This window comes from Bos indicus, chromosome 21 (assembly GCF_029378745.1).
Source record: "Bos indicus isolate NIAB-ARS_2022 breed Sahiwal x Tharparkar chromosome 21, NIAB-ARS_B.indTharparkar_mat_pri_1.0, whole genome shotgun sequence".
NCBI lineage: Eukaryota > Metazoa > Chordata > Mammalia > Artiodactyla > Bovidae > Bos > Bos indicus.
The window spans coordinates 59,080,263-59,105,392 of record NC_091780.1 but is presented as its reverse complement, the minus strand read 5'-3'; the positions used below and the strand labels follow the sequence as shown (position 1 = coordinate 59,105,392).

The 25,130-nt window shown below is 45.3% G+C and overlaps 1 protein-coding gene across 1 annotated transcript; it reads left to right on the top strand.

Annotated features, from left to right (window-relative positions):
* Nucleotides 1–995: 995 nt before the first annotated feature.
* Nucleotides 996–25,130, top strand: SERPINA6 (serpin family A member 6). Its single transcript, XM_019984021.2, has 5 exons — nt 996–1,126; nt 12,468–13,096; nt 18,170–18,440; nt 23,087–23,234; nt 24,822–25,130. Exons 2-5 carry the CDS (start codon nt 12,487–12,489, stop codon nt 25,005–25,007), a joined length of 1,215 nt encoding a protein of 404 aa, XP_019839580.2. The 5' UTR covers nt 996–1,126; nt 12,468–12,486; the 3' UTR covers nt 25,008–25,130.

The window sequence follows — 25,130 nt, the reverse complement described above, 5'->3', positions numbered from 1 at the left end:
CTGAAAGGTAGTAATAGCAGCACCAGGCCAGCAGAGGGCACAGTACCCTGATTCACAGCTCACAATGTTGTATTCTGCGCACTATATCCAAGGATGGGCAATCATGTCCTTTGGGGGACTGATATGAACACTGAAAAAAAGTGAGTCTCTCTCCTTCTGATATCATATTACCAGTTAGAACCAAGTAACCTGCAGCTGCAGCGCCCACCTTTTCCCCACCATAAAGAAACTAAAGCAGGAAAGAAGAAAGCGGAGCAAAAAAAGAATTTTTTAAAAAGAGAGAGAGAGAGAGATTAATTTAATGACCACCTTGGAACTCCTGGATCCAGCCAGGCCTGAAGCCCTCCCGTTTCAGAAGCATCCTTCAAGAGACCTGGTATAAATTCTTTCCTGCTTTAAAGCTGTTTGAGTTGGGTCTGTCATCTGCAGCCAAAAGAGAGCTGATGAATAAAAATGTAGGGAAGAGGGAAGGGAAGGTGCTAGGTTTCAGAGTTGCATGGTCTTGGATTTGAATCTCAAGAGCAGCTCCCTTAATCTTCATGCGCCTCAGTTTCCTCGTCTAGAGAATAGTAATAATAATAGTATCGTTTCACAGAGTCGTGAGGATTAAATGAGATAATCCACGGGAAGCACTCCACTGCTTTTATTCCACATCTATCTTCCCCTCACACTATTGCCCCCCTGAAGGTAAGACCTTCTGGGCTGGACTCATTCCCAGACGAAGCTCAGCACCTGGTTCTTCACAGGTGTGAGCACCATCATGCTAATTAAGGACACCTGTGGCTTCTGCGCCCACTGCCACCCAGGCAACCACAAACCCTGACGTAACTCCAGCCGCATTTTGCTATTAAAAAATCAAACCTCAGGGAATTGAATGCAGAAGAAAGTTAATTTGCAGAATTGCTGTGTTTACTTAAATTTCCTGGAAAAGGCTCCCATTGGTTAATGACTGGGGGGAGGGGACCACCAAATGGTGAAGGCCACTGGCCCCCCTCTAACCATTAACCAGCTGGGAAGCTGACCAACAGGATTTAGCAGCAGCAGCCCCGCTGGCTTACTGTACACATGACATGATCCAGGACAGCAGGACCAAGCCAGCAGTTGCAGCCTGAGCCCACTGCTGACCGTGAGTAACAGCTGCCCGGCCTCCAGAACCAAGCCATGACTGTGTCTTGCTCACCTGAATTTTTTTTTTTTAAATGGGGCATGGAGCCTTAGGGCAACCAGCAGTGACAGGAGACAACCCTTGAGAGGGTTTTCCAGAGTCTGTGGGCCACCCACAGGGGTTTTGATTTTTCCTGGGCTCCTGTCTTGCAGGAGTTGACTCGGCTCTAAAAGCCATTCCCAGCTATCACACAATGCCCCTAAGGCCAGCCAGACAGCCATTAACAGCCTCTGAGATGGAGTCTGAGAGCTGGGATGGATCGGCACAATAGAGCGCCCCTGCCCGGGGACACAGGCAGGGGAGGACAGTGCCCAGGTGACCCAGCACAGACTGTACCCTACAGAGCTGCACACACCTCCTCCCTGGATGACCTGGGGCAAGGATCCTGCAGACAGAACGGAACTACCAGCATTACAGCACATAGTCTGAGGTTAAATGCACAGGGCCTGGGACTGTGCCTGACTTGTACAGAGCATCTAGAAAAATAGAGAACACAGTGGGTGTGTACTGCATGTGTATGACTTCAAAAATGAGGGACAAGGAAGACATACATGAAATGAAATCCATGGATGATATTGATATTCTGCATTTTTACGTTGCTGGGTTTTCACTCTAGAGAAAGGCAGAACACAAGCTATGTAGTCAGACCGCTAGGCTTGGGATTTCAGCCCTCACTCCCTGGGCCTCAGTTTCATCATCTGTACAATGGACCCAGGATGACCCAGGAAGTGAGGTCATTAAAGAAAGCAGTGTTAACAGCTGTGACTGATATTCACAACAGTCTTGTGAGGTGGGTAGAGTTTTAATCCCCATCTTGGAGGATTAGTACAGGAGGGGATTAGCACAGGAGGGTATGAGGCATGAAATCTCAGAGACAGCAGGAAGAGAAGGGAAGAGAGAAGAATTTCTACTGGGGGCAAGCCCATCCCGTTCCAGGCTGTGAACTGCATCAGGTCCTTGCCCAAGAAGGGGCCAAAGATGAGCATGGAGATGGCCAGGACTGAAGCAAAGATCTCACTAAAGTCTGACAGGGGCAGTGACAGAGAGAAGCACAGAGGAGGGCTTCCTGGAGGAGGTAAGGAAGTGATCCAGGCATGACAGGGAGGGGACAGGCCAACAGAGTGCAGAGAGTGGAGCCACATGGGGAAGGACTGGAACTGGCCCATCTTTGTCTCCAGTTCTCAGGCCAGAGCCAGGCTTTGCAAACATTGGAGAATGGAATGACCTCCCTGGCCTGACCCAGGCAGAGGGATGAAAGTCTGGTACGTGCTTGGAGGACACCCCAAGAGACACAGTGTTGCTATGACTGAGATTTCAACAGGCCAAATTTGGGGTTGGGGGTTGAGGCAGGACTCTCTGGGCAATGTGAGTGAGGATCAGCCCTGCCTGGGAGCAATGGGAGTCCCTGACAGCTTTTCTGCAGGAGGCTGGCCCATCTGCTTGATTCTGGAAACATGCCCTGGCTGCAGAGGAAAGAAAGGTTGGCAGGAGGTGAGCAAGAGGCATGGAGATCAGGTCGGGGAGGAGGGGCAACTGGGAGGGATGCCAAGTCCCAATTTTGGGCTGTGTCCTAGAACTGGAGAAGAAGACAGACCCCAGAAAGGTGGACAGTCAAATGGGCCAGGCCAGGGGTAGGTGTTGTTAGCAACTCTACTTTATATCAAGGAAACAGGCAGAGTTTGAACAGTGCACCCAGATCATCTGGGTCATAAGATAGTGCTGAGATCTCCATCTGACTTGGTCTGCCGTGAAACCTGGGAAAATGGAGATTGTCTGTAAGCCAGGAAACTGGGCAGGGATGGGGTGAGGCTCTTATCAAAGCCAAGAAGCCAGGAACAGGAATTGTATTTCCACCACGTGGAGGGAGGCAGGCAGGGGGCTTGAGAGGGGCTCAAAGAGAGGTTCTCGTGAAGTTCTGGGTTTGCAGTGGGCCAGGAAAGGGCCTCAGGGTGTGTTCCGGAGCAGACTACTGACTCCCACCTTCAGTGTGCATGCATTCTCCTGAGGGACTGGTTTCATTGTGGATTCCCAGCCCCATCCCAGCATAGCTAGTCCTGCAGGTGGGGTGGTGCAGGGGGACCTGCTTCTCCTATAAGCATCCTTCCTTTATAGGAATACGGGGGCGTTCCATAAAGCACAGGGCTTGGGACCACTGGCCTTGCAGGCAGAGTGTCTGCTTACTGATTCTGACCTTGGCTATATTTTTTGGAATCATTTTATCAAACCTTTTTAATGGCTTATCATTAATTTTTTATTGTGGTAAGATATATAAAGATTGAGCCTTTCAACCAGGTTTAAGTGTGCAGTTCTCTGGTATCAGGTACATTCACATTGTTCTGTAACCATCACCACCATCCATTTGCAGGACTTTTTCATCATCACAAACTGAAACTCTACCCATTAAACCCTAACTCTCCATTTCCCCCCTCCCCACCCCCAGTGCTGATAACTACTAACCTTCCTTGGGTTTCTATGAACTTGACTGTTGTAGGGCTCTCATGTGGCTCAGTCAGTAAAGAATCTGCCTGCAATGCAGGAGACATACTGATCTCTGCCCCCTGGTTCCTAGCACCAAGTTCCTAAAACCCTTGTAATTCCCTAAGTGATAAGAATGCGAGAAGCATCTTTTGCTCGAGTATTTGGTCTTTGACCCTGCTTCCTGAGGCAGAGCTCCAAAATCCCTTGGCATTTCCTGGGTGACAGCAGTGTCCTTTGCTCTAATGAGATGCTGGGTGACCTCCTGGATAGCCTCAGGATGGGGGCTGGTCACCTGAAAGATCAAGTCATGACTGGAACTTGGAACTTTCAGCCCCATCCTGCAGGAAAGGGCGAGGGGTTAGAGATTAAGTTCATGATCAATTCCACCTATTGATGAAGCCTCCATAAGCATGCCAAAGGTGTGGGGTTCAGAGAGCTTCTGAATGTACATGGCGAGAGGGTGGTGTATATACAAGCCACAGGGACAAGAGCCCCTGTGTTTAAGACCCCTCTAGACCTTGCCTTACTCTCTTTATCTGACTGTTCATTGTTATTATACCCTTTACTTTTTATTTATTTTGAATTTTTAGTGGAGTATAGTTGATTTACAATGGTGTGTTGATTTCTGCTGTATAGCAAAGTGAATCAGTTATACATACACAAGTATTCACTCTTTTTTTAGTTTCTTTTCCCATGTAGTTCACTATGAAGTATTGAGTAGAGTTTCCTATGCTATACAGTAGGCTCTTCTTAGTTATTTATAATAGTAGTGTATGTATATTAATCCCAATCTCTCCATTTATCCCTTCTCCCTCACTTTTCCCCGGGTAACCATAAGTGTGTTTTCTGTATCTGTGACCCTATGTAAGCTCATTTGTAACTTTTTTTTTAGATTCCATATATAAGGAATACCATATGATATTTGTCTGTGTTTGATTTACTTCACTCAGTATGGCAGTCTGTTGGTCCATCCATGTTGAAGCAAATGGCCTTATTTCAGTCTTTTTATGGCTGAGTGATATCCCATTGTATATATGTACCACATCTTTATCCATTCCTCTCTCAAAGGACATGTCCTGACGACTGTAAATAGTGCTGCAGTGAATGTTGGGGTATGCATCTTTTTGAATTATGGTTTTCTCTGGATATATGGTCAGGAATGGGATTTCTGCATCATATGGGAGCTCTATTGGTAGTTTTTTAAGGAATCTCCATACTGTTCTCCATAGAGTCTGGACCAATTTACATTCCCACCAACACTGTAGGAGGGTTGCTTTTCTTCACACCCTCGCCAACATTTATTGTTTGTAGATTTCTTGATGATGGCCATTCTGATCTTGCATTCTAGGAATTAATCCCACTTTGACATAGTGTAAAATCCTTCTACTACGCCGCTGAATGCTGTTTGTTAACATTTTGTTGAGGGTTTTTGCATCAATGTTCATAAACAATTGTCTGTAGTTTCCTTTTCTTATAGTGTCTTTGTCTGCCTTTGGTATCAGGGCAATGAATGAGTTAAGAAACATTCCCTCCTCTTCAGTTATTTTGGAAAGTTTGAGGAGAATTTGTGCCAATTCTTCTTTAAGTATTTGGTAGAATTCAAAACTGAAGCTGTATAATCCAGGTTTTTCTTTGTTGGGAGGTTTTCAATTACTGATTCAATTTCCTGACTACTTAAAGGTCTATTCAGATTTTCTGTCTCTTTGTGGTTTAATTGTGGTATGTTTTGTGTTTCTATAAATTTTATATTTCATCTAAGTTATCCAATTTTTTGGTGTATAACTTCTAATTTTTTCATAGTATTCTCATAATTTTTAAAAAATTTCTGTGCTATAGGTAGTAACAAACCATGTGCTCACCAGGACCTGTGGTGAGTGTCTGAGTGTCTCCTATGGAGGTATGGGTAAGCAGTGGACTGCTGCAGGGACAGGGGCTCTTGGTGCAGTAGACCTGGGTATGGCATAAACCCTCTTGGAAGAGGTCACCATTAACCCCACCATAAAGCTGCCAAAACTTACGTAGGACTGGGGAAACACACTCTTGGCGGGCACAAACAAAACCTTGTGCACATCAGGACCCAGGAGAAAGGAGCAATGATCCCACAAGAGACTGCCCCAGACTTGCCTGTGAGTGTCCAGGAGTCTCTGGTGGAGGTGTGGGTCGGCAGTGGCCTGCTGCAGGGTAGGGGGCACTGAACGAAGCAGTGCCTGCATGGGAACTTTGGAAGGAGGTCTCCATTATCTTCATTACCGCCACCATAGTTTGGCCTCAGGTCAAATAACAGGGAGGGAACATAGCCCCACCCATCAACAGAAAATTGGATTAAAGATTTATTGAGCATGGCCCCACCCATCAGAACAAGACCCAGTTTCCCCTCCAGTCAGTCTCTCCCATCAGGAAGCTTCCATAAGCTTCTTATCCTTCTCCATCAGAGGGCAGACAGAATGAAAAACAGAATCACAGAAAACTAACCAATCTGCTCACATGGACCACAGCCTTGTCTAACTCAATGAAACTATGAGCCACGCCATGTAGGGCCACCCAAGACAGATAGGTCAAGGTGGAGAGTTCTGACAAAACGTGGTCCACTGGAGAAGGGAATGGCAAACCACATCAGTATTCTTGCTTTGAGAACCCCATGAATAGTATGAAAAGGCAAAAAGATAAGACACTGAAAGATGAACACCCCAGGTCAGTAGGTGCCCAATATGCTACTGGAGATCAGTGGAGAAATAACTCCAGAAAAAATGAAGAAACGGAGTCAAAGTAAAAACAACACCCAGTTGTGGATGTGATGGGTGATGGGAATAAAGTCTGATGTTGTAAAGAGCAATACTGCATAGGAATCTGGAATGTTAGGTCCATGAGTCAAGGCAAATTGGAAGTGGTCAAACAGGAGACGGCAAGAGTGAATATCAACATTTTAGGAATCAGTGAGCTAAAATTGACTGGAATGGGTGAATTTAACTCAGATGACCATTATATCTACTATTATGGGCAAGAATCCCTTAGAAGAAATGGAGTAGCCATCATAGTCAACAAACGAGTCTGAAATGCAGTACTTGGATGCAATCTCAAAAATGACAATGATCTTGGTTGGTTTCCAAGGCAAACCATTCAATATCACAGTCATCCAAGTCTATGCCCCAACCAGTAATGCTGAAGAAGCTGAAGTTGAATAGTTCTATGAAGACGTACAAGACCTTCTAGAACTAACAGCGAAAAAGATATCTTTTTCATTATAGGGAACTGGAATGCAAAAGTAGGAAGTCAAGAGATACCTGGAGTAACAGGCACATTTGACCTTGGAATAGAGAATGAAGCAGGGCAAAGGCTAATAAAGAGTTTTGCCAATAGAACGCACTGGTCATAGCAAACACCCTCTTCCAACAACACAAGAGAAGACTCTACACATGGACATCACCAGATGGTCAACACCGAAATCAGATTGATTATATTCTTTGCAGCCAAAGATGGAGAAGCTCTATACAGTGAGCAAATACAAGAGCAGGAGATGACTGTGGTTCAGATCATGAACTCCTTATTGCCAAATTCAGACTTAAATTCAAGAAACTAGGGAAAACCACCAGACCATTCAGGTATCAGTTCAGTTCAGTTCAGTTCAGTCGCTCAGTCATGTCCAACTCTTTGCAACCCCATGGACTGCAGCACACCATGCCTCTGTGTCCATCACCAACTCCTGGAGCTTACTCAAACTCATGTATATTGAGCCATCCAACCATCTCATCCTCTGTCATCCCCTTCTCCACCAGCCTTCAATCTTTCCCAGCATCAGGGTCTTTTTCAAATGAGTCAGTTTTTCAAATCAGATGGCCAAAATATTGGACTTTCAGCTTCAGCATCAGTTCTTCCAATGAATATTCAGGACTGATTTCCTTTAGGATGGACTGGTTGGATCTCCTTGCTGTCCAAGGAACTCTCAAGAGTCTTCTCCAACTCCATAGTTTAAAAGCATCAATTTTTCAGTGCTCAGCTTTCTTTATAGTCCAAGTCTCACATCCATACATGACTACTGGAAAAACCATACCTTTGAATAGACAGATCTTTGTTGGAAAAGTAATAGCTCTGCTTTTTAATATGCGTCTAGATTGGTCATAACTTTTCTCCCAAGGAGCAAGCATCTTTTAATTTCATGGCTGCAGTCACCATCGGCAGTAATGTTGAAGCCCAAAAAACTAAAGTCTGTCATTCTTTCCACTCTTTCCTCTTCTATTTTCCATGAAGTGATGGGACCAGATGCCATGATCTTAGTCTTCTGAATTTTGAGTTTTAAGCCAACTTTTTCACTCTCCTCTTTCACTTTCATCAAGAGGATCTTTAGCTCTTCTCTGCTTTCTGCCGTAAGTTTGGTGTCATCTACATATCTGTGGTTTTTTATATTTCTCCTGGCAATCTTGATTCCAGCTTGTGCTTCATCTAGTCCAGCACTTCTCATGATGTACTCTGCATATAAGTTAAATAAGCAGGGTGACAATATACAGCCTTGACATATTCCTTTCCCAATTTGAAACCAGTCTGTTGCTCCATGTCCAGTTCTAACTGTTGCTTCTTAACCTACATACAGATTTCTCAGGAGGCAGTTCAGGTGATCTGGTATTCCCATCTCATGAAGAATTTTCCACAGTTTGTTCTGATTCACACAGTCAAAGGCTTTAGCATAGTCAATAAAGTTATTATTATACAGTGAAAGTGACATAGCTTCAAGGGGTTAGATCTGATAGACAGAATGCCTGAAGAACTATGGATGGAGGTTCGTGATATTGTACAGGAGTCAGTGATCAAGACCATTCCCAAGAAAAAGAAATGCAAAAAAGGTAAAATGGTTGTCTGAGGAGGCCTTACAAATAGCTGTGAAAAGAAGAGAAGTGAAAGACAAAGGAGAAAAGGAAAGATATACTCATCTGGATGCAGAGTTCCAAAGAATAGCAAGGAGAGATAAGAAAGCCTTCCTCAGGGATCATTGCAAAGAATAGAGGAAAACAACAGAATGGGAAAGACTAGAGATCTCTTCAAGAAAATTAGAGATATCAAGGGAACATTTCATGCAAAGATGGGCACAATAAAAGACAGAAATGCTTCTAACAGAAGCAGAAGATATTAAGAAGAGGTGGCAAGAATACACAGAACTATACCAAAAAAATCTTCATGACCCAGATAACTACGATGGTATGATCATTCACTTAGAGCCAGACATCCTGGAATGTGAAGTCAATGTGAAGCCTTAGGCAGCATCACTATGAACAAAGCTAGTGGAGGTGATGGAATTCCAGTTGAGTTATTTCAAATCATAAAAGATTATGCTGTAAAAGTGGTGCACTCAATATGCCAGCATATTTGGAAAACTCAGCAATGGCCACAGGACTGGAAAAAGTCAGTTTTCATTCCAATCCTGAAGAAAGGCAATGCCAAAGAACGCTCAAACTACTGCACAATTGCACTCATCTCACATGATAGCAAAGTAATGCTCAACATTTTCCAAGCCAGGCTTCAACAGTATGTGAACCATGAAATTCCAGATGTTCAGGCTGGATTTAGAAAAGGCAGAGGAACCAAAGATCAAATTGCCAACATCCATTGGATCATCAAAAGAGCAAGAGAGTACCAGAAAAATATCTATTTCTGCTTTATAGACTATGCCAAAGCCTTTGACTGTGTGCATCACAACAAACTGGAAAATTCTTCAAGAGATGGGAATACCAGACCTCCTGACCTGCCTCCTGAGAAATCTGTACGCAGATCAAGAAGAAACAGTTAGAACTGGACATTGTTCAACAGACTGCTTCCAAATTGGGAAAGGGGTATGCCAAGGCTGTAAAGTGTCACCCTGCTTATTTAACTTATATGCAGAGTATGTCATGAGAAATGCCAGGCTGGATGAAGCACAAGCTGGAATCAAGATTGCCAAGAGAAATATCAAAAACCACAGATGTGTAGATGACACACACATATGGTAGAAAGTGAAGAAGAACTAAAGAGCCTCTTGATGAAAGTGAAAGAGGAGAGTGAAAAAGTTGGCTTAAAACTCAACATGCAGAAGACTAAGATCATAGCATCTGGTCCCATTACTTCATGTCAAATAGATGGGGAAACAGTGGAAAGAGTGACAGACTTTAGTTTTTTGGGCTCCAACATTACTGCCGATGGTGACTGCAGCCATGAAATTAAAAGACGCTTGCTCCTTGAAAGAAAAGTTATGACCAACCTAGACAGAATATTAAAAAGCAGAGACATTACTTACCCAACAAAGATCCATCTAGTCAAAGCTGTGTTTTTTCCAGTAGTCATGTATGGATGTGAGATTTGGACTATAAAGAAAGCTGAGCACTGATGAATTGCTGCTTTTGAACTGTGGGGTTAGAGAGTCCCTTGGACAGTAAGGAGATCCAACCAGTCCATCCTAAAGGAAATCAATCCTGAATTTTCACTGGAAGAACTGATGCTGAAGTTGGAACTCCCATACTTTGACCACCTGATGTGAAGATCTGACTCATTTGAAAAAGACCCTGATGCTGGGAGAGATTGAAGGCGGGAGGAGAAAGGGACAGAAGATGAGATGGTTGGATGGCATCACTGACTCAATAGACATGAGTTTGAATAAACTCCAGGAGTTGGTGATGGACAGGGAAGCCTGGCGTGCTGCAGTCCTTGGGGTTGCAAAGAGTCGGACATGAACTGAGCAACTGAACTGAACTGAACTGAACTGATAAGTAATAATGCCCCTACTTTCACTTCTGCTTTTGGTAATCTGAGACTTCTCTCTCTTTGTCGAATTAGTCTAGCTAAAGGCTTATCAATTTTATTAATCCTTTTGAAGATTAGATTTTATTATAATTATATCCTAATATATGGTTATGCTATGCTATGCTAAGTTATTTCAGTCGTGTCCAACTCTGTGCGACCCCATAGATGGCAGCACACCAGGCTCCTCCGTCCCTGGGATTCTCCAGGCAAGAACACTGGAGTGGGTTGCCATTTCCTTCTCCAATGCATCAAAGTGAAAAGTGAAAGTGGTGAGGTGAAGTTGCTCAATCTCTGACTCTTAGTGACCCCATGCTTGCAGCCTAACAGGCTCCTCCATCCATAGGATTTTCCAAGCAAGAGTACTGGAGTGGGGTGCCATTGCCTTCTCCAAATATATGGTTATAATACTATACAATATCATATTTTGGCTTCATTGATTTTCTCTAACTTCTATTTATTTATCTGTGCTCTAATTTTTATTGTTTCCTTTCTTCTGCTAGCTGTACTCTCTTTTGGTTCCTATTTACATGGATTATCTTTTTCCATTCTTTCATTTTCATATATGTGCCTTTGGATCTAAAGTGAATCTTTTGTAGTGAGCATATAGTTGTTTCTTTTTTAAAAATCCATTCTGTCAATCTCTGTCTTTTGACTGGAGAATTGTATCCATTTACATTAATTACTCATATGGAGGAACTACTCGGTCATTTTCCTATTTGTTTTCTATATGCCTTATAGTTTTTTTGTGCTTTATTTCCTGCATTACTAATATATTTTTGTGTATTTAGTTGATTTTCTGAATTACATGGGAAGATTTATATTCCTTAATACAAAGGAAGGAGTTTAATTATCTTCCACTTCCCTCTGTGCATGTGCTGTGTGGTGCTCAGTCATGTCCAACTCCTTGTGACCCTATGGACTGTGTAGCCTGCCAGGTTCCTCTGTCCATGGGATCCTTCAGGCAAGAATACTGGTGTGAGTTGCCATGCCCTCCTTCAGGGGATCTTCCCAACCCAGAGATTGAACCCAGGTCTCCCACATTGCAGACAGATTCTTTACCATCCGAGCTACCAGGGAAGCCCAAGAATACTCGAATGGGTAGTGTATCCCTTCTCCAGCAGGTCTTCCTGACCCAGGAATCGAACTGGGGTCTTCTGCATTGCAGGCATATTCTTTACCAGCTGAGCTAGCAGGAAAGCTCCTCTCTGTGCACACTCTATATCTTTTCAGGTTTTAATGGAAATTGCATTTAATATGGTAAAGTTATAACACTGTCGTTTGACTTTATGCCAGATCATCTTCAATAACATACAAAACTGCTCTTATATAGTTCCATTCCCATATCTTTTCAGTTATATTTCACAAATTACATCTTTATTCATTGTGTGTCCAAAAAGATACATGAATAATTATATTTTATGTGTCACTCTTTTAAATCATATAGAAAACATAAACAAGTGGAATTACAAGTCAAAATTATGCTAGTTTTTATACTAACTCATGTATTTACCTTTTGCAGAGATCTTTACTTCTTCTTACAGAATCTATTTACTTTCTATGGTTCTTTCATTTTAACCAGAAGTACACCCTCTAGCATTTCTCATAGGAGAGGTCTAGTGGTAAGCTACCTCAGCTTTTGTTTATCTGGAAATGTCTTAGTTTCTTCCTCACTTTTGAAGGACAGTTTTGACTGATAGAGTATTCTTGGTTGATAGTTTTTTCTTTCAGTAATTTGAATGTATTAACTGAGTGGGTAGTTAAGCTTTCTAAGCATCTATTCTGCCCACCTAAAATCAAAATAATCCTTTATACTTTGTTGTTGTCACCTGAAGCAATATTTTGGGCACATGGTTTGGTATTTGAAAATCACAGCAGGTGCAATTCATACTTTCAGGAGAGGAAATCAAGGCCCAGAGTTCTGACTTGCCCCAGGCCACACAGCCAATGTAAAAGAAGAAATTGGAGCTTGAGTGGGGTCTTTGCTAGGGCTTCTGCCTACTGCTTACCATGCCCACTGCCTCGGAGGACCCACATCATCTAATGAGCATTTCTGATTTTGCAGGACCTGGCCATCCTGGACAATGCTACCCACCCTGTACACCTGTCTCCTCTGGCTGTCTACCAGTGGGCTCTGGACCGTCCAGGCTAAGGGCTCTGACACTGACATGAGCACAAGGAACCCTCACCGGGACTTGGCTCCAAACAATGTTGACTTTGCCTTTACCCTGTATAAGCACCTAGTGGCCTCAGCTCCCGGCAAGAATGTCTTCATCTCCCCTGTGAGCATCTCCACGGCCTTAGCTATGCTGTCCCTGGGCGCCAGAGGCTACACACGGGAGCAGCTTCTCCAAGGCCTGGGCTTCAACCTTACTGAGATGTCCGAAGGTGAGATCCACCGGGCCTTCCGGCATCTCCACCACCTCCTCAGGGAGTCAAACACCACCTTGGACATGACCATGGGCAATGCCTTGTTCCTTGACCACAGCCTGGAGCTTCTGGAGTCATTCTCAGCAGACACCAAGCACTACTACGAGCTGGAGGCCTTGACCACAGATTTTCAGGACTGGGCAGGAGCCAGCAGACAAATCAACGAGTATATCAAGAATAAGACGCAAGGGAACATTGTGGACTTGTTCTCGGAGTCAGACAGCTCAGCCACACTCATCCTGGTCAACTACATCTTTTTTAAAGGTACCCCTCACCCATCCCATTCAGTTAAAGCCATCAAAGCCCAGAGTGTACTCTTAGGCAAAGTCTTTGATCTTATAAAGCACATGCATGTCTGAAGAGTCTCCATCTTCACCATGATCCTATTAGAAAAGTGAATTACATCACCCTCACCAAGGATCAAAATGACACTCAGAAGAACAGCTTGCCCATGCTCTTGCAGGTTGGTTTAAGGCCCACATGTAACCATGAACCCTCTGAGTGCCTCATGGTCTACAGATATTGGCCAACTTCTGACTGAGATTCAGGTACTTGGTCAGGGGCTGAAAATACAGTCTAGAACCAGACAGATAGCCCACACTCTCAGGAACTTCCAGACAGCCTATTAAACACTTCCCAAGCCAGCTGTGACCAAGACCCCTCTCAGTCAAACCGCAGCCCCTCCTCACCAACTTGGAGCAAAATTTTCCAAAGTGCGTATCCATAAAAATCACCATGGAGACCTGTTAAAATGACAGATCCTGGTGTCCATGCCAGATCTACTGGAGCAAAACTGCAGCAAGAATGTTCTAGAATTTGTATTTTTAACAAGGGCCCCTCCCCCAATCATTTTTATGAACAGGTAGCTTGGGGATATACTAAACTTTGGTAGCTTAAACAGCACAAATTTTAGGCTTGTTACTTGTGTGTGTGTTTTGAGAATTTCAACATCTGGTCTCTTAACAACTTTTAAGTTTATGTTAGTGTTAGTGTGCTAGTCACTCAGTCATGTACGACTCTTTGCGACCCCGTGGACTGTAGCCTGTCGGGCACCTCTGCCCATGGGATTCTCCAGGCAAGAATACTGGAGTGGGTTGCCATTCCCTTCTCCAGGGGATCTTCCTGACTCAGGGATCAAACCTGGGTCTCCTGCATTGCAGGCAGATTCTTTACCAACTGAGCCACCAGGGAAGCCCCAAAAGTGTTATTAACTGTAGTCACCAAGCTGTACATTAGATTCCTGAAACTTACTCATTTTGTAACTGGAAGTTTGTACCTGTGACCATCTTCACCCATTTCTCCCCTCATTCTATTCCCTGTTTCTGTAAGTTCTGTGTTTTTAGAGTCCACATACAAGTGACAGCATAATATTTAACTTTCTCTGTCTGATTTATTTCACTGAGCGTAATGCCTTCAAGATTCATCCATGCTGTCACAAATGGCAACGTTTCCTTCTTTGAAGGGCTGAATAATATTCCAGTCAGTGTGTGTGTGTGTGTGTGTGTGTGTGTGTGTGTGCGAATATAAATGTACTTTTCTTTATTCATTCATCAGTGGATACTTAAATTGTTCCCATATCTTGGCTATTGTGAATAATGCTTCAGTGAGCATGGGAGTGCAGGTATCTCTTCAATATAGTGGGTTCATTTCCTTCTGATAATTCCTAGAAATGGAGTTGCTGGATCATGTGGTAGTTCTAGTTTTAATTTTTTGAGGAACCTCCATAACGTTTTCCATAAGGGCTGCACCAATTTACATTCCCACCAACAAGGCACGAGGGTTCCCCACATCCTTTTCCCCATATCCTCACCAGCACTTGCTTTCTTTTTAATAATAGTCATCCTGACAGGTGTGATGCAATATCTCATTGTGATTTTGATTTGCATTTCCCTGGTGATTAGTGGTGTTAAGCACATTTCCTTGTACTTATTGGCCATTTATATTTTATCTTCTTTGGGGGAAAAAATATCCATTCAAGTCCTCTACTCAGTTTTAAATTTGATTATTTGAGGCTTCTTTTGATATTGAGTTGGATGAGTTTCTCACTTTTTTTTTTTTTTGGGATATTACTCCCCTTATCTAATATATGTTTTGCAAATATTTAATTCCATTCCATAGGTTGCCTTTTTTCTTTGTTGACTATATCCTATGTAGAAGCTTTTTGGTTTGATGTGATCCCATTGGTTTATTTTTCTCTCTGTTGCTGTGCTTTTGCTATCTTACCCCCCCCCCCCAAAAAATCATAGCTAAGATTAACATCAAAAAGCTTCTTTTCCCCTAAATTTTCTTCTAGGAGTTTTATGGTTTCAGGTCTTCTGTTTAAGACTTTAACACATTTCAAGTTAGTTTTTGTGAATGATGTAAGATAGGTATTCAATTTCATTCTTTTGTACATGAATATCCTTTTCTCAGCTCCATTTATTGAAGAGATTATTTTTTCCCCCTGAGTATTCTTGGTTCCCTTGTCATATATTAGCTGACTATATATGTGAAGGGTTATTTTAGGCTTTCAGTTCTGTTCCATTGGTTGATGTGTCTGTTTTTATGCCTGTACCATATAGTTCTGATTGCTATAACTTTATAATATGGTTTGAAATCAGGAGGTGTGATGCTTCCAGCTTTCTCTTCTTTCTCAGTATGGTTTTGGCTATTCAGGATCCTTTGTGATCCCAATCAAAAGACAGTATTCTTTACACCTGCCCATGGGAGGACCAAGGAGTCTAGGAATGTTTGCCTGGAAATGTTCCTGGATGCTCCCGTGAATTCTCCAGGCCATGTCTCCCACTAGACTATGCACTCTTGTGCATGGCATCCTCAGCTCGTTGGGCACCCTAGTGTCTTTGCATGGTGCTTGGCACATGCAAGGAACTCAGCAGTGGTTGCATAGAAGTTCTGCAACACTGGTAGAGGGAGGACCCTCTTGAGCCTAAGGGAGACTGAGAGACGGCTGGCAGGACAGGGGCTGACAGGGTATCATTTGACACAGGGCTTTGCTTTCACAATTTCTAAGCATTCTCATGACCACAATGGGGCTGAGTTCATAGGAAATAATATTTCCTGGTAATAAAATCAGAAAGAGTTTGAACATCTGAAAGAAGAGCAGACATTGACAGGAGCGTGGGTTGCTTGATTATACACAGATGTTCTATGATAAAGCAAAGCTAATTAATAAGGCCCTGTTTAAGCTTAGAGATACTTTGAAATGTTTCCAGCAAGCCAGGATAATAATACAAATGAAGAATGGTGCAGCTCTCATCACTAAATTTAGGACATGGACGATGTCCCTGGCGTGTTCCTTACTTAGTGAATTGTCTTAACAGCTCTTTTTCAGAGAACATTAGAAATATTGTTAAAAGATCTTCCAGGGATTCATCCTTGCTGTCTCCAATTTCCCTTCATAAATTCCTAGGAATTTTCAAGAAGAAAAATCCCTTAAAGTAGAAGTTAGATGGCATTCTAAATTTGGTTTTCTACCAAGCTGGATATACGATACACTTGCTTCTAGAAAAGAAATACTCAGTAAAAAGCACACAGCAAACTTTGAAGTATGGAAAACCTAGCACTAAAAAATATTTCACCCACAATTTTTTGGCTGTGAGTTGGAGCCATTGGCCACAAAACACACCCCCTTAGTTCTGAGGAGTCCAGACTTCCTTTGTTTTGGTTTTAGTCACTAAGTCATGTCTGACTCTTGCAACCCCATGGACTGTAGCCCGCCAGGCTACTCTGTCCATGGGATTTCCCAGGCAAGAATACTGGAGTGGTTTGCCATTTCTTTCTCCAGAGGATCTACTGGACCCAGGGATCAAATCCATGTCTCCTGCATTGGCAGGCAGATTCTTTACCACTGAATCATCAAGTAAGCCCAGAGGATGGCTTGAGAGCCCATAAACTATCTCATGTGCTGTGAGACAGCCTCAGTCATGGAGATGGACCAGGCGCAGTCCCTGAGTCTCCAGGATCTGTATCCATTGCTCGTTACCCTGCATCCTCTGGCTTCTGCCTGTCATCTCCCTTAGAAGCCCTTCCAGGGTGCTGAGGCTGCCTCAGAACCAAGAGTTTTTGCCCATGGTCCAGAGATCCCACAGGTGGATGGATGGAGAATGTCTGCTTGGAGCTATGCTCTGGCCACCTTCAGGCAGCCTCAGTTGGCAAAAGTAACCTCACAAGGGTTTCTGGGTTGGAGGTCAAGGGCAGCCAGAACACTTGGGGTCTTCTGGACTCAGGGTCCTCATTCATCTCCAGACCTGGGGAGACAGCCTAGAGCCAAGGAGGCCCTGGTGAGACTCAACCCATGTTTAAATATCCAAAAACCTGTCATCTCCAAGAGGACTTGGAGTTGCTTGGAATAAACTCAAGGGCTGAACAGGCTCAGCAGGCAGGTATTACCAACAGGCAGGCTTTGGCTTCCTCTAAGGAGCAACTCCGGTGGCTCAGATGTAAAGAATCCACCTTCAATGCGGGAGATTTGGGTTCAGTCCCTGGGTTGGGAAGATTCCCCTGGAGAAGGGAACAGTTATCCACTCCAGTACACTTGCCTGGAGAGTTCCATAGACAGAAGAGCCTGGTGAGCTACAGTCCATGGGGTCGCAAAGAGTCGGACATGACTGAGTGACTTTCACAAGGAGCAACTTCCTTCCCACCAGTATTAACCAGTAGTGGAAAGTCCCATCAATTACAGTAGTGAGTTCCCCATCACAAGAGGAACAAACAGATTGCATGATGCTGTTGTGGAATGTGGTGAAGGGAATATGAGTCCAGGTGGGGATGGGAGTCTGAGACCTTGAAGGACTCATCTCACCCTGATCCTGTCTCTAGGAAATGTGCTGTGGCCCCTGGGGCCACTCAGGAGGGGAGGAGGGGCCTGCAGGAAAGTGGGTACGACTGACTGGGTGACCAGGCTGCCTGCTGTGCTTCTGTGGCCAGGACATCAGGGGGTGAGGATGGGAATGGTTGATCAGTTCCCCCAGCACTACTTCCAGAGCCCTCCAAGCCAAGATCCACTCGATCCAAAGTCTAGTGTACTGAATCCCACTCCCAAATCCCAGGACTGGCATTCTCTGTTTTCTCTCTCTCCTTCCATTTTTAGAAGTCAGTCTCAGAAAGCATACTAATCCTCAGTGTATCCCAAAGGAGGATGGAGCAGGCTTTACACCTCTGGGAGTTTCACATCCTAGCACAAAATTCCAGCAGCTCTGGTGAGGACCTTCCAGGTGGAGGAGGCCACTGCGTAATTTGTTTGGTGGTCAGCCCTGGTGCTCTGATGCCACCCAAGCTGTGCTTTTCTCCTGTTCTCACGGGCCTGTTTTTTCCCCTCCCCATCCCTCCTGTCCCCAGGCATGTGGGCGCACTCCTTCGACCTGGAAAGCACCAGAGAAGAAAACTTCCATGTGAACGAGGCAACCACAGTGCAGGTGCCCATGATGTTCCAGTCGAACACCATCAAGTACCTGAACGACTCGGTGCTCCCCTGCCAGCTGGTACAGCTGGACTATACAGGCAATGAGACTGTCTTCTTCGTGCTCCCAGTCAAGGGGAAGATGGACTCGGTCATCACCGCGCTGAGCCGGGACACCATTCAGAGGTGGTCCAAGTCCCTAACCATGAGGTAAGCCCTTAGCCAACTGAGTTTCTGCAGTTCCCAGAAAGTGGGGTGAGTAGAAAAGGGACCCATCTAGCTATCCTTCTACCCCTACACTTGCCCTCCAGGGCTTATTGTTTCCCTGTGTGCTGGGTTCTCTGACCTAAAGTCACACTTGTTTATCCACCTGTTGATTGACACTGGGATGCTCTGGGGCGTTCCACAAAGGGAGGTCCTTCTCAATCAGGAAGTTGATAGCTACCCCCTGTATTATCACATCTTTCATCTTTTTCTTAAACTGAGTTCACAAGCCCACACTGATCCATTCTGTTACCTTGCTTACCTGCCACCAAGCACTGCTAAAGATTCCTGAGAGACCATAAAAATACATAATGAAACTACTGACCACGGTACCCCGCCCTGGAACCAATGCAAAGCCTGAAAGTGAAAGTCCCTCAGTTGTGTCCAGTCCTTTGCGACCCCATGGACTGTCCATGGAATTCTCTAGGCCAGAATACTGCAGTAGGCAGCCTTTCTCTTCTCCAGGGGATCTTCCCAACCAGGGATTGAACCCAGGCCTCCCGCATTGCAGGTGGATTCTTTACCAGCTGAGCCACAAGGGAAGCCCAAGAATACTGGAGTGGGTACCTATCCCTTCTTCAGCAGATCTTCCTGACCCAGGAATCGAACCAGGGTCTCCTGCATTGCAGGTGGATTCTTTACCAACTGAGCTATCAGGGAAACACACAAAGCCTATGAATGGTTAAATCACTTGAGGGATCTAATGCTTCTTCCATCTATCAACCAATCAGTAAACAAGTAAGAAAGTAAGGACATAAGTACATAATAAACTCATTTTTCCCAGGAGCCCCTGAGCTAGAGGGAAATCAAAATTACAGTCAAGCTTGTGTCCAGCCCTGATCCTCACCTTGGAGGAGGGAGCAGATGTTCTCGAGAAGATGGTCTTCACTCTTGGGAGACGGGGGTTTTGTCTGTGCATGAACCAATCAACATGAGAACTGGTGGGGGAGAGGATGCAGACTCAAGGGGGAGAGGGGCTGTAGGAGAAGGAGGCTGCCCTTGGATCTAGAGTCTCTCGAGAAGGCTCGTGGGGCAGGCACCATATCATTCATTCATCCATCCATTCATTCAGTATCCATATGTGGAAGCAACTGCTATGTACGGTGCACTAGGCTAAGCAGAAGGGATGTACTCTAGAGAAGAAAGAAGATTCTAGTGGAATTATTAGTGGTACAGTGACGTAAGCTCTGTAAGGGCAAGAGAGGGAAGGAGAGGCATAACGTATAAAACTTGGGGGAGGATAGGAAACTGGACTCTACCCCAGGAAACTGGGGAAGGGGCTGCAGAGCAGAAGGCTTTCACTTTGAACTGAGCCTTAAGCCTGAGTAGAAGTTCAGTCAGCATGAAGCACCCCAGGATCGCGGGTGGAAGGGGTAACAGCACCAGCCAAGTCAGGGAGGCCAGGACCCGAGCACCATCAGCAGCAGAGGATAAGCCAAATCCCTCTCAGATGAACTTGGTAATCCAAGAATTTTGCAGGCAGAAAAATCTAGAAAGAAGCTCTTCTACTTTGTTATGGACATAGGCTTTGTGTTCCATGGTTTGGGGTTCTTTTTATTATAAATGATCCTCTTGGAGAGCTGCTGAGTGCTGGTGCTTCTGGAGAGGTTAATCCAGTTCCAGAGTGGACAGGAGGTCCTAGGGCATTCTCCTTCAGGAAAGAGAGCTGTGGTCAGCTCTGTGTTCCAGAGATCCCCAGAGCCACATGGGGGCCATGGAAGGCATTCTTAGTGTCCTTGGACCAACCTTCCCTCCCTCCAGGGTGTGTGCATGTGAGCCCGTGTTTGGTCCATCCGTCCATCCATCCATCATGTGCTCAGTCGTGTCTGACTCTTTGCAACCCCGTGAATGCCAGGTTCCTCTGTTCATGGGATTTTCCAGCCAAGAATACTGGAGTGGCTTGCCATTTCCTCCTCCAGGGGATCGTCCCAACACAAGGATCAAACCCATGTCTTCTGCATTGCAAGTGGATTCTTTACGGCTTGAGCCATTGGGGAAGCCCCATGTTTGGTCAATAGTAGGGACCCATTTGCCAGTTTTTCTGGTCAACCGTCCCATCCCTACCTCACCCTCACCCCTCGAAGGGACACTGTAATTCAGGTACAGCCCCACCAGGTGGTGATAATGCTATGGTTCAAATTCTAAACCCTGATGTATTGAAAATGAGACAAAGGATACCCTTTATCTTTACTCCAAAAATAATCTCTAAACTAAAATATTTAAAACAACATTCACCAGTAACATGTGCCATTTTCGTCTAGATTTTTAAAAAATAAACATTCAAGATAAAACTTTGCACCTTTAGACATCATATGTGATTGGGCATCTACTTTATCCCAATGATGTCACCCACAGCTCCTCACCTTCACACTCACGCGGTCACTTCTCACCACTCCCAGCATCACTGCCCCTTCCCCACCATGCTCTCCAATGGATCTGAGCTCAGCATCCTTCAGAGCCCAGCTGATACCCCACCTCCCACTGGAAGCCCCTGGGCCCTACTCACAAGGTGCTCTCGCGAGAGCCTTCCCCCGGGTCCCCTTGCTCAGCTGTCACCTTCCTGCTGCCGGCAGGTCATGGGGACAGCTCTCGGGGTAGGGCGATGGGGCTCCGAGGCAACAAGTCCTGAAGAATCATAGTCCTGCTGCTTCCCAGGGGTGTGACTTTGGAGAAATTCTTCAGTCTCTCTTTGAGATTCAGTCTCAATCTGGAAATTGACGATGTTGACTCCACTTTGTAAGGTTGCGCAGCTTAGGCGAGGTAAAGGAGGTCAGGAAGGTGAGCCAGGAGCTGCCCGGTATGGGTCTGCCTCCCTTACCTTCTGTTGCTATTGCTCATCTAGATAAGTCCCACATCTCATTGGCCTTGGACTCCGCCTCAGTTCCCCAGGTTGGCAGCCTCCAGGCCTCTCCAGGTTGGCTTGTGCTCAGTGCAGAGCAGGTCTCCAGCCTTCCCTCCCGCAATGGACAGCGCGTGCCTTAGCACAGACTTCAGGGTTTCAGGCATCTTCTCTCCCCCATGTGGTGTAGATGAGGACAAGCTCAGAGAGGGATGGGACTTGGCTAAAGCCACACAGCATTAGCAGCACAGCTGGGGCCAGGACCGCTGCTCCCAGCTCCCTGTTCCCTCCACTCCTCTGTTTCTCCCAGGGGATGCTTGAGGTTCCACAGGTCTTTTTTTTTTTCTTTTTAAAATTAAAGTACAGTTGATACACAATATTGTGTTAGTTTCAGGTGTATAGCAAAGTGATTCAGTTATATATATCCTTTTATTGTTCTTTTCCATTATAGGTTATTATAAGATAATGAATACAGTTCCTGTGCTATACAGTAAATCCTTGTTGTTCATCTAATTTATATATGGCAGTGTGTATCTGTTAATCCCATACTCCTAATTTATCCCCCTACCCCTTCCCTTTTGGTAACAGTGTTTGTTTCCTAGGTCTGTGAGACTCTTTCTGCCTTATAAATAAATTCATTTGTATTATTTTTTAGATTCCACATATAAATGATATCGTATAGTATTTGCCTTTTGCTCTCTGACTTATTTCACTTAGTATGATGTTCTCTAGGTCCATCCATGTTGCTGAAAATGGCATTAATTCTTTTCTTTTTCATGGCTGACTAATATTCCATTGTATATATACACCACATCTTCTTTATCCATTCATCTGTTGAAGGACACTTAGGGTGTGTTGTCTACTGTAAAGAGTGCTGCAATGAACATAGAGGTACAGCTATCCTTTCAAATTAAGAGTTTTCTCTGGATATATGCCCAGGGGTGGGATTGTTGGATCATATGATAAATTTTTAGTTTTTTAAGGCAACTCCATACTGTTTTCCATAGTGGCTGGACCAATTTATATTCCCACCAACACTGTAGGAAGGTTTCCTCTTCTCCATGCCCTCTCTAGCATTTATAAACTTAATATTTATAGACTTTTTAAATGAAGGCCATTCTGACTAGTGTGTGGTGATGTCTCAGTGTGATTTTGATTTGCATATCTCTAATAATTAGCAATGTTGAGCATCTTTTCATGTGCTTATTAGCCATCTGTATGTCTTTTTTGGGAAAATGTCTATATAGGTCTTCTGCCCATTTTTTTGATTGAGTTATTTGGTTTTTTGATATTGAGTTGTATGAGCTGTTTGTATATTTTGGAAATTAAGCCCTTGTTGGTAGCATGATTTGCAAATATTGGCTCCCACTCCATAGGTTCATTTTGTTTATGGTTTCCATTGCTGTGCAAAAACTTCTGTTTTATTTGATCCTATTTTTTATTTTCGCTTTTATTTCTCTTGTCCACAAGGACTTCTTTAGGGATTCTTTCCTTCAGGGTCCAGGAGTTTAGCTGGATTGAGTGGAATCAGCTCCAAGAAAGAGCTGAGAAGAAAGGACTTTGCAATTCAGAGGCCCAAAGAAGAAGCTGCTTGTGTGTTGCAGGGAGAGGCAGATGCTGCTGCCTGCCCTGTCCCCTCCCCTGTCCCCAAAGAGCAGGTCCATCAGGGAGGCAGGGCATCCCAGGGGAAACGGGAGTCTGGCTGACCAGGCCCAGCCCAGGAAAGTCTAACCCCATCTGCTTACCCGAGCAGCCAGGTGGACCTGTACATCCCAAAGATCTCCATCTCTGGAGCCTACGACCTTGGGGGCATCATGGGGGACATGGGCATTGCAGACTTGCTCAGCAACCGGACACATTTCTCAGGCATCACCCAAGAGGCCCTGCCGAAGGTGTCAAAGGTAGGTGTCTTTACAGCCCCTCCTTCCCCCTCTACCAAAATTCACAGTACAAACAATAATAAGCAACACAGAGCCCATCCATGAACAGGTCACTAGAGCCCAGGCTGAGAGGTCTTCTCCAAGCCTCCAGTTTACAACAGGCTAAACGGAGGCTCAGCAAGAACGTGACCTCCCTAAGGTCACACAGGAAGCTGGAGACAAAGCAGTAGCACAGTCCAGCGTCCACCTGTTCTGCCAGGCCACACAGAGGGGCTCTGTGGAAGACAAAGTCATCACGGCAGGACTGCCAGCAAAAGGAAGGGTCTGCATGAGATCACACTGAATCGCCACCCTTCAGCTTTAGGTTCTGTCGCTCAGAAAATATTACTGAACATGTTCCATGTGCCCCCACCTGTGCTAGATACTAGGGATGCCTCAGACAAGGCCCTGCCCTCACAGGATCTTACCATCCTATGGATGACAAAAAAAAAAAAAAGAGAGAGAGAGGGGACAGGAGAGTGAGAGTAGCCCCTGCCCTCACGCTCACAGATCTTGACCACTGTGATGTCTGGCACATGGTGTGCGCTCAACATTGCCTGTGTGTGAAGGACTCAGTCAAACTGCTACCTCCTTACAAGGTGGCTGCAACCCCAGTTTCTCAGAGGAGGAATCTCTGGGAGAGTGAAGGTCACAGAGGCAGTAAATAGAATAACATATGACTCAAAACCTCACATTCCCAGGACACACTGCAGGGGTTCCTAGTCCAGCTCAGCTTCTCCCTAGCCATGTGGGGCTCGTTACAGAGTGCGCTGAGCCTCTGATTCCCAGCTGCTCCATCCAGGAGAGTCCTGTCCCTTCGTTGCTGTTGTTTACTTGCTAAGTTATGTCTGACCCCTTGCAGCCCCATGGAGCCCGCTAGGTTCCTCTGCCCACGGGATTCTCCAGGCAAGAATACTGGAGTGGGTTGCCATTTTCTTCTCCAGGGGCTCTTCCCCACCCAGGGATCAAACCTGCATCTCCTGCATTGGCAGGCAGATTCTTTACCACTGAGCCACCAGGGAAGCCATCCTATCCCATAGGTAGTGTTATTTAATCAGCCAGTTCTGATCTGTCCAAGGCTTTTAATACAAGCCACTCAAGAGTTTTACTGGCTTGAGAATATCTTCTAATTTTGATTATAACTAGGGATGTTTGAGAAGTCACAGATGACCCTTTCCCCTACAGAGTGGGTACAAACCTTTTGCATAAATCGAACCCTCGTATTTACTGGCAAAATGAAGAGGGAACGAGGTCTCCGTCCACCAGCCCAGGACCCAGTAAGGGACGCCCAATATGGATGCTGAGCTCCAGTTTAAGCCCCAAGTCCTTTTATCTCCGTTGGTGGGCTCCACCTGCCGGTTTTCTAGGGAGGCAGCCTAGGTGTGACCTGGGTCCGGGAGGTGGACAGATTCCGGCGCTGGTCCGGGGCTGCCGCATAGATGAGCTATCAGTAAGTGCCCGTCTCTGAGCCTCAGCTTCGCAGTCCAGAAAACTGAGGGTGGGAGGAGCTCAGAAAGCTCCGCCCACGCAGCAGGTGCTCATCCTCCACGCCGGGTCTGTTCCCACCAGGTGGTCCATAAGGCAGCGCTGCAGGTCGATGAGAAGGGCTTGGAGGCAGATGCCCCGACCCGGCTCAGCCTGAGCGCAGCGCCCGGGCAGCTCACCCTCCGCTTCAACCGGCCCTTCATCATCATGATCTTCGACGACTTCACGTGGAGCAGCCTCTTCCTGGGCAAGGTTGTGAATCCGACCTAAGGGTGCACTCCCAGGAGCCAAGCTGCGTCTGACTCGGGCACCCAGACCCCACAGAAAGGGGTGGGAGGGCTCCCCCTAATCCTCCCCAGGTTCCCCTCTTGTAATAAATCACTGTCATTGCTA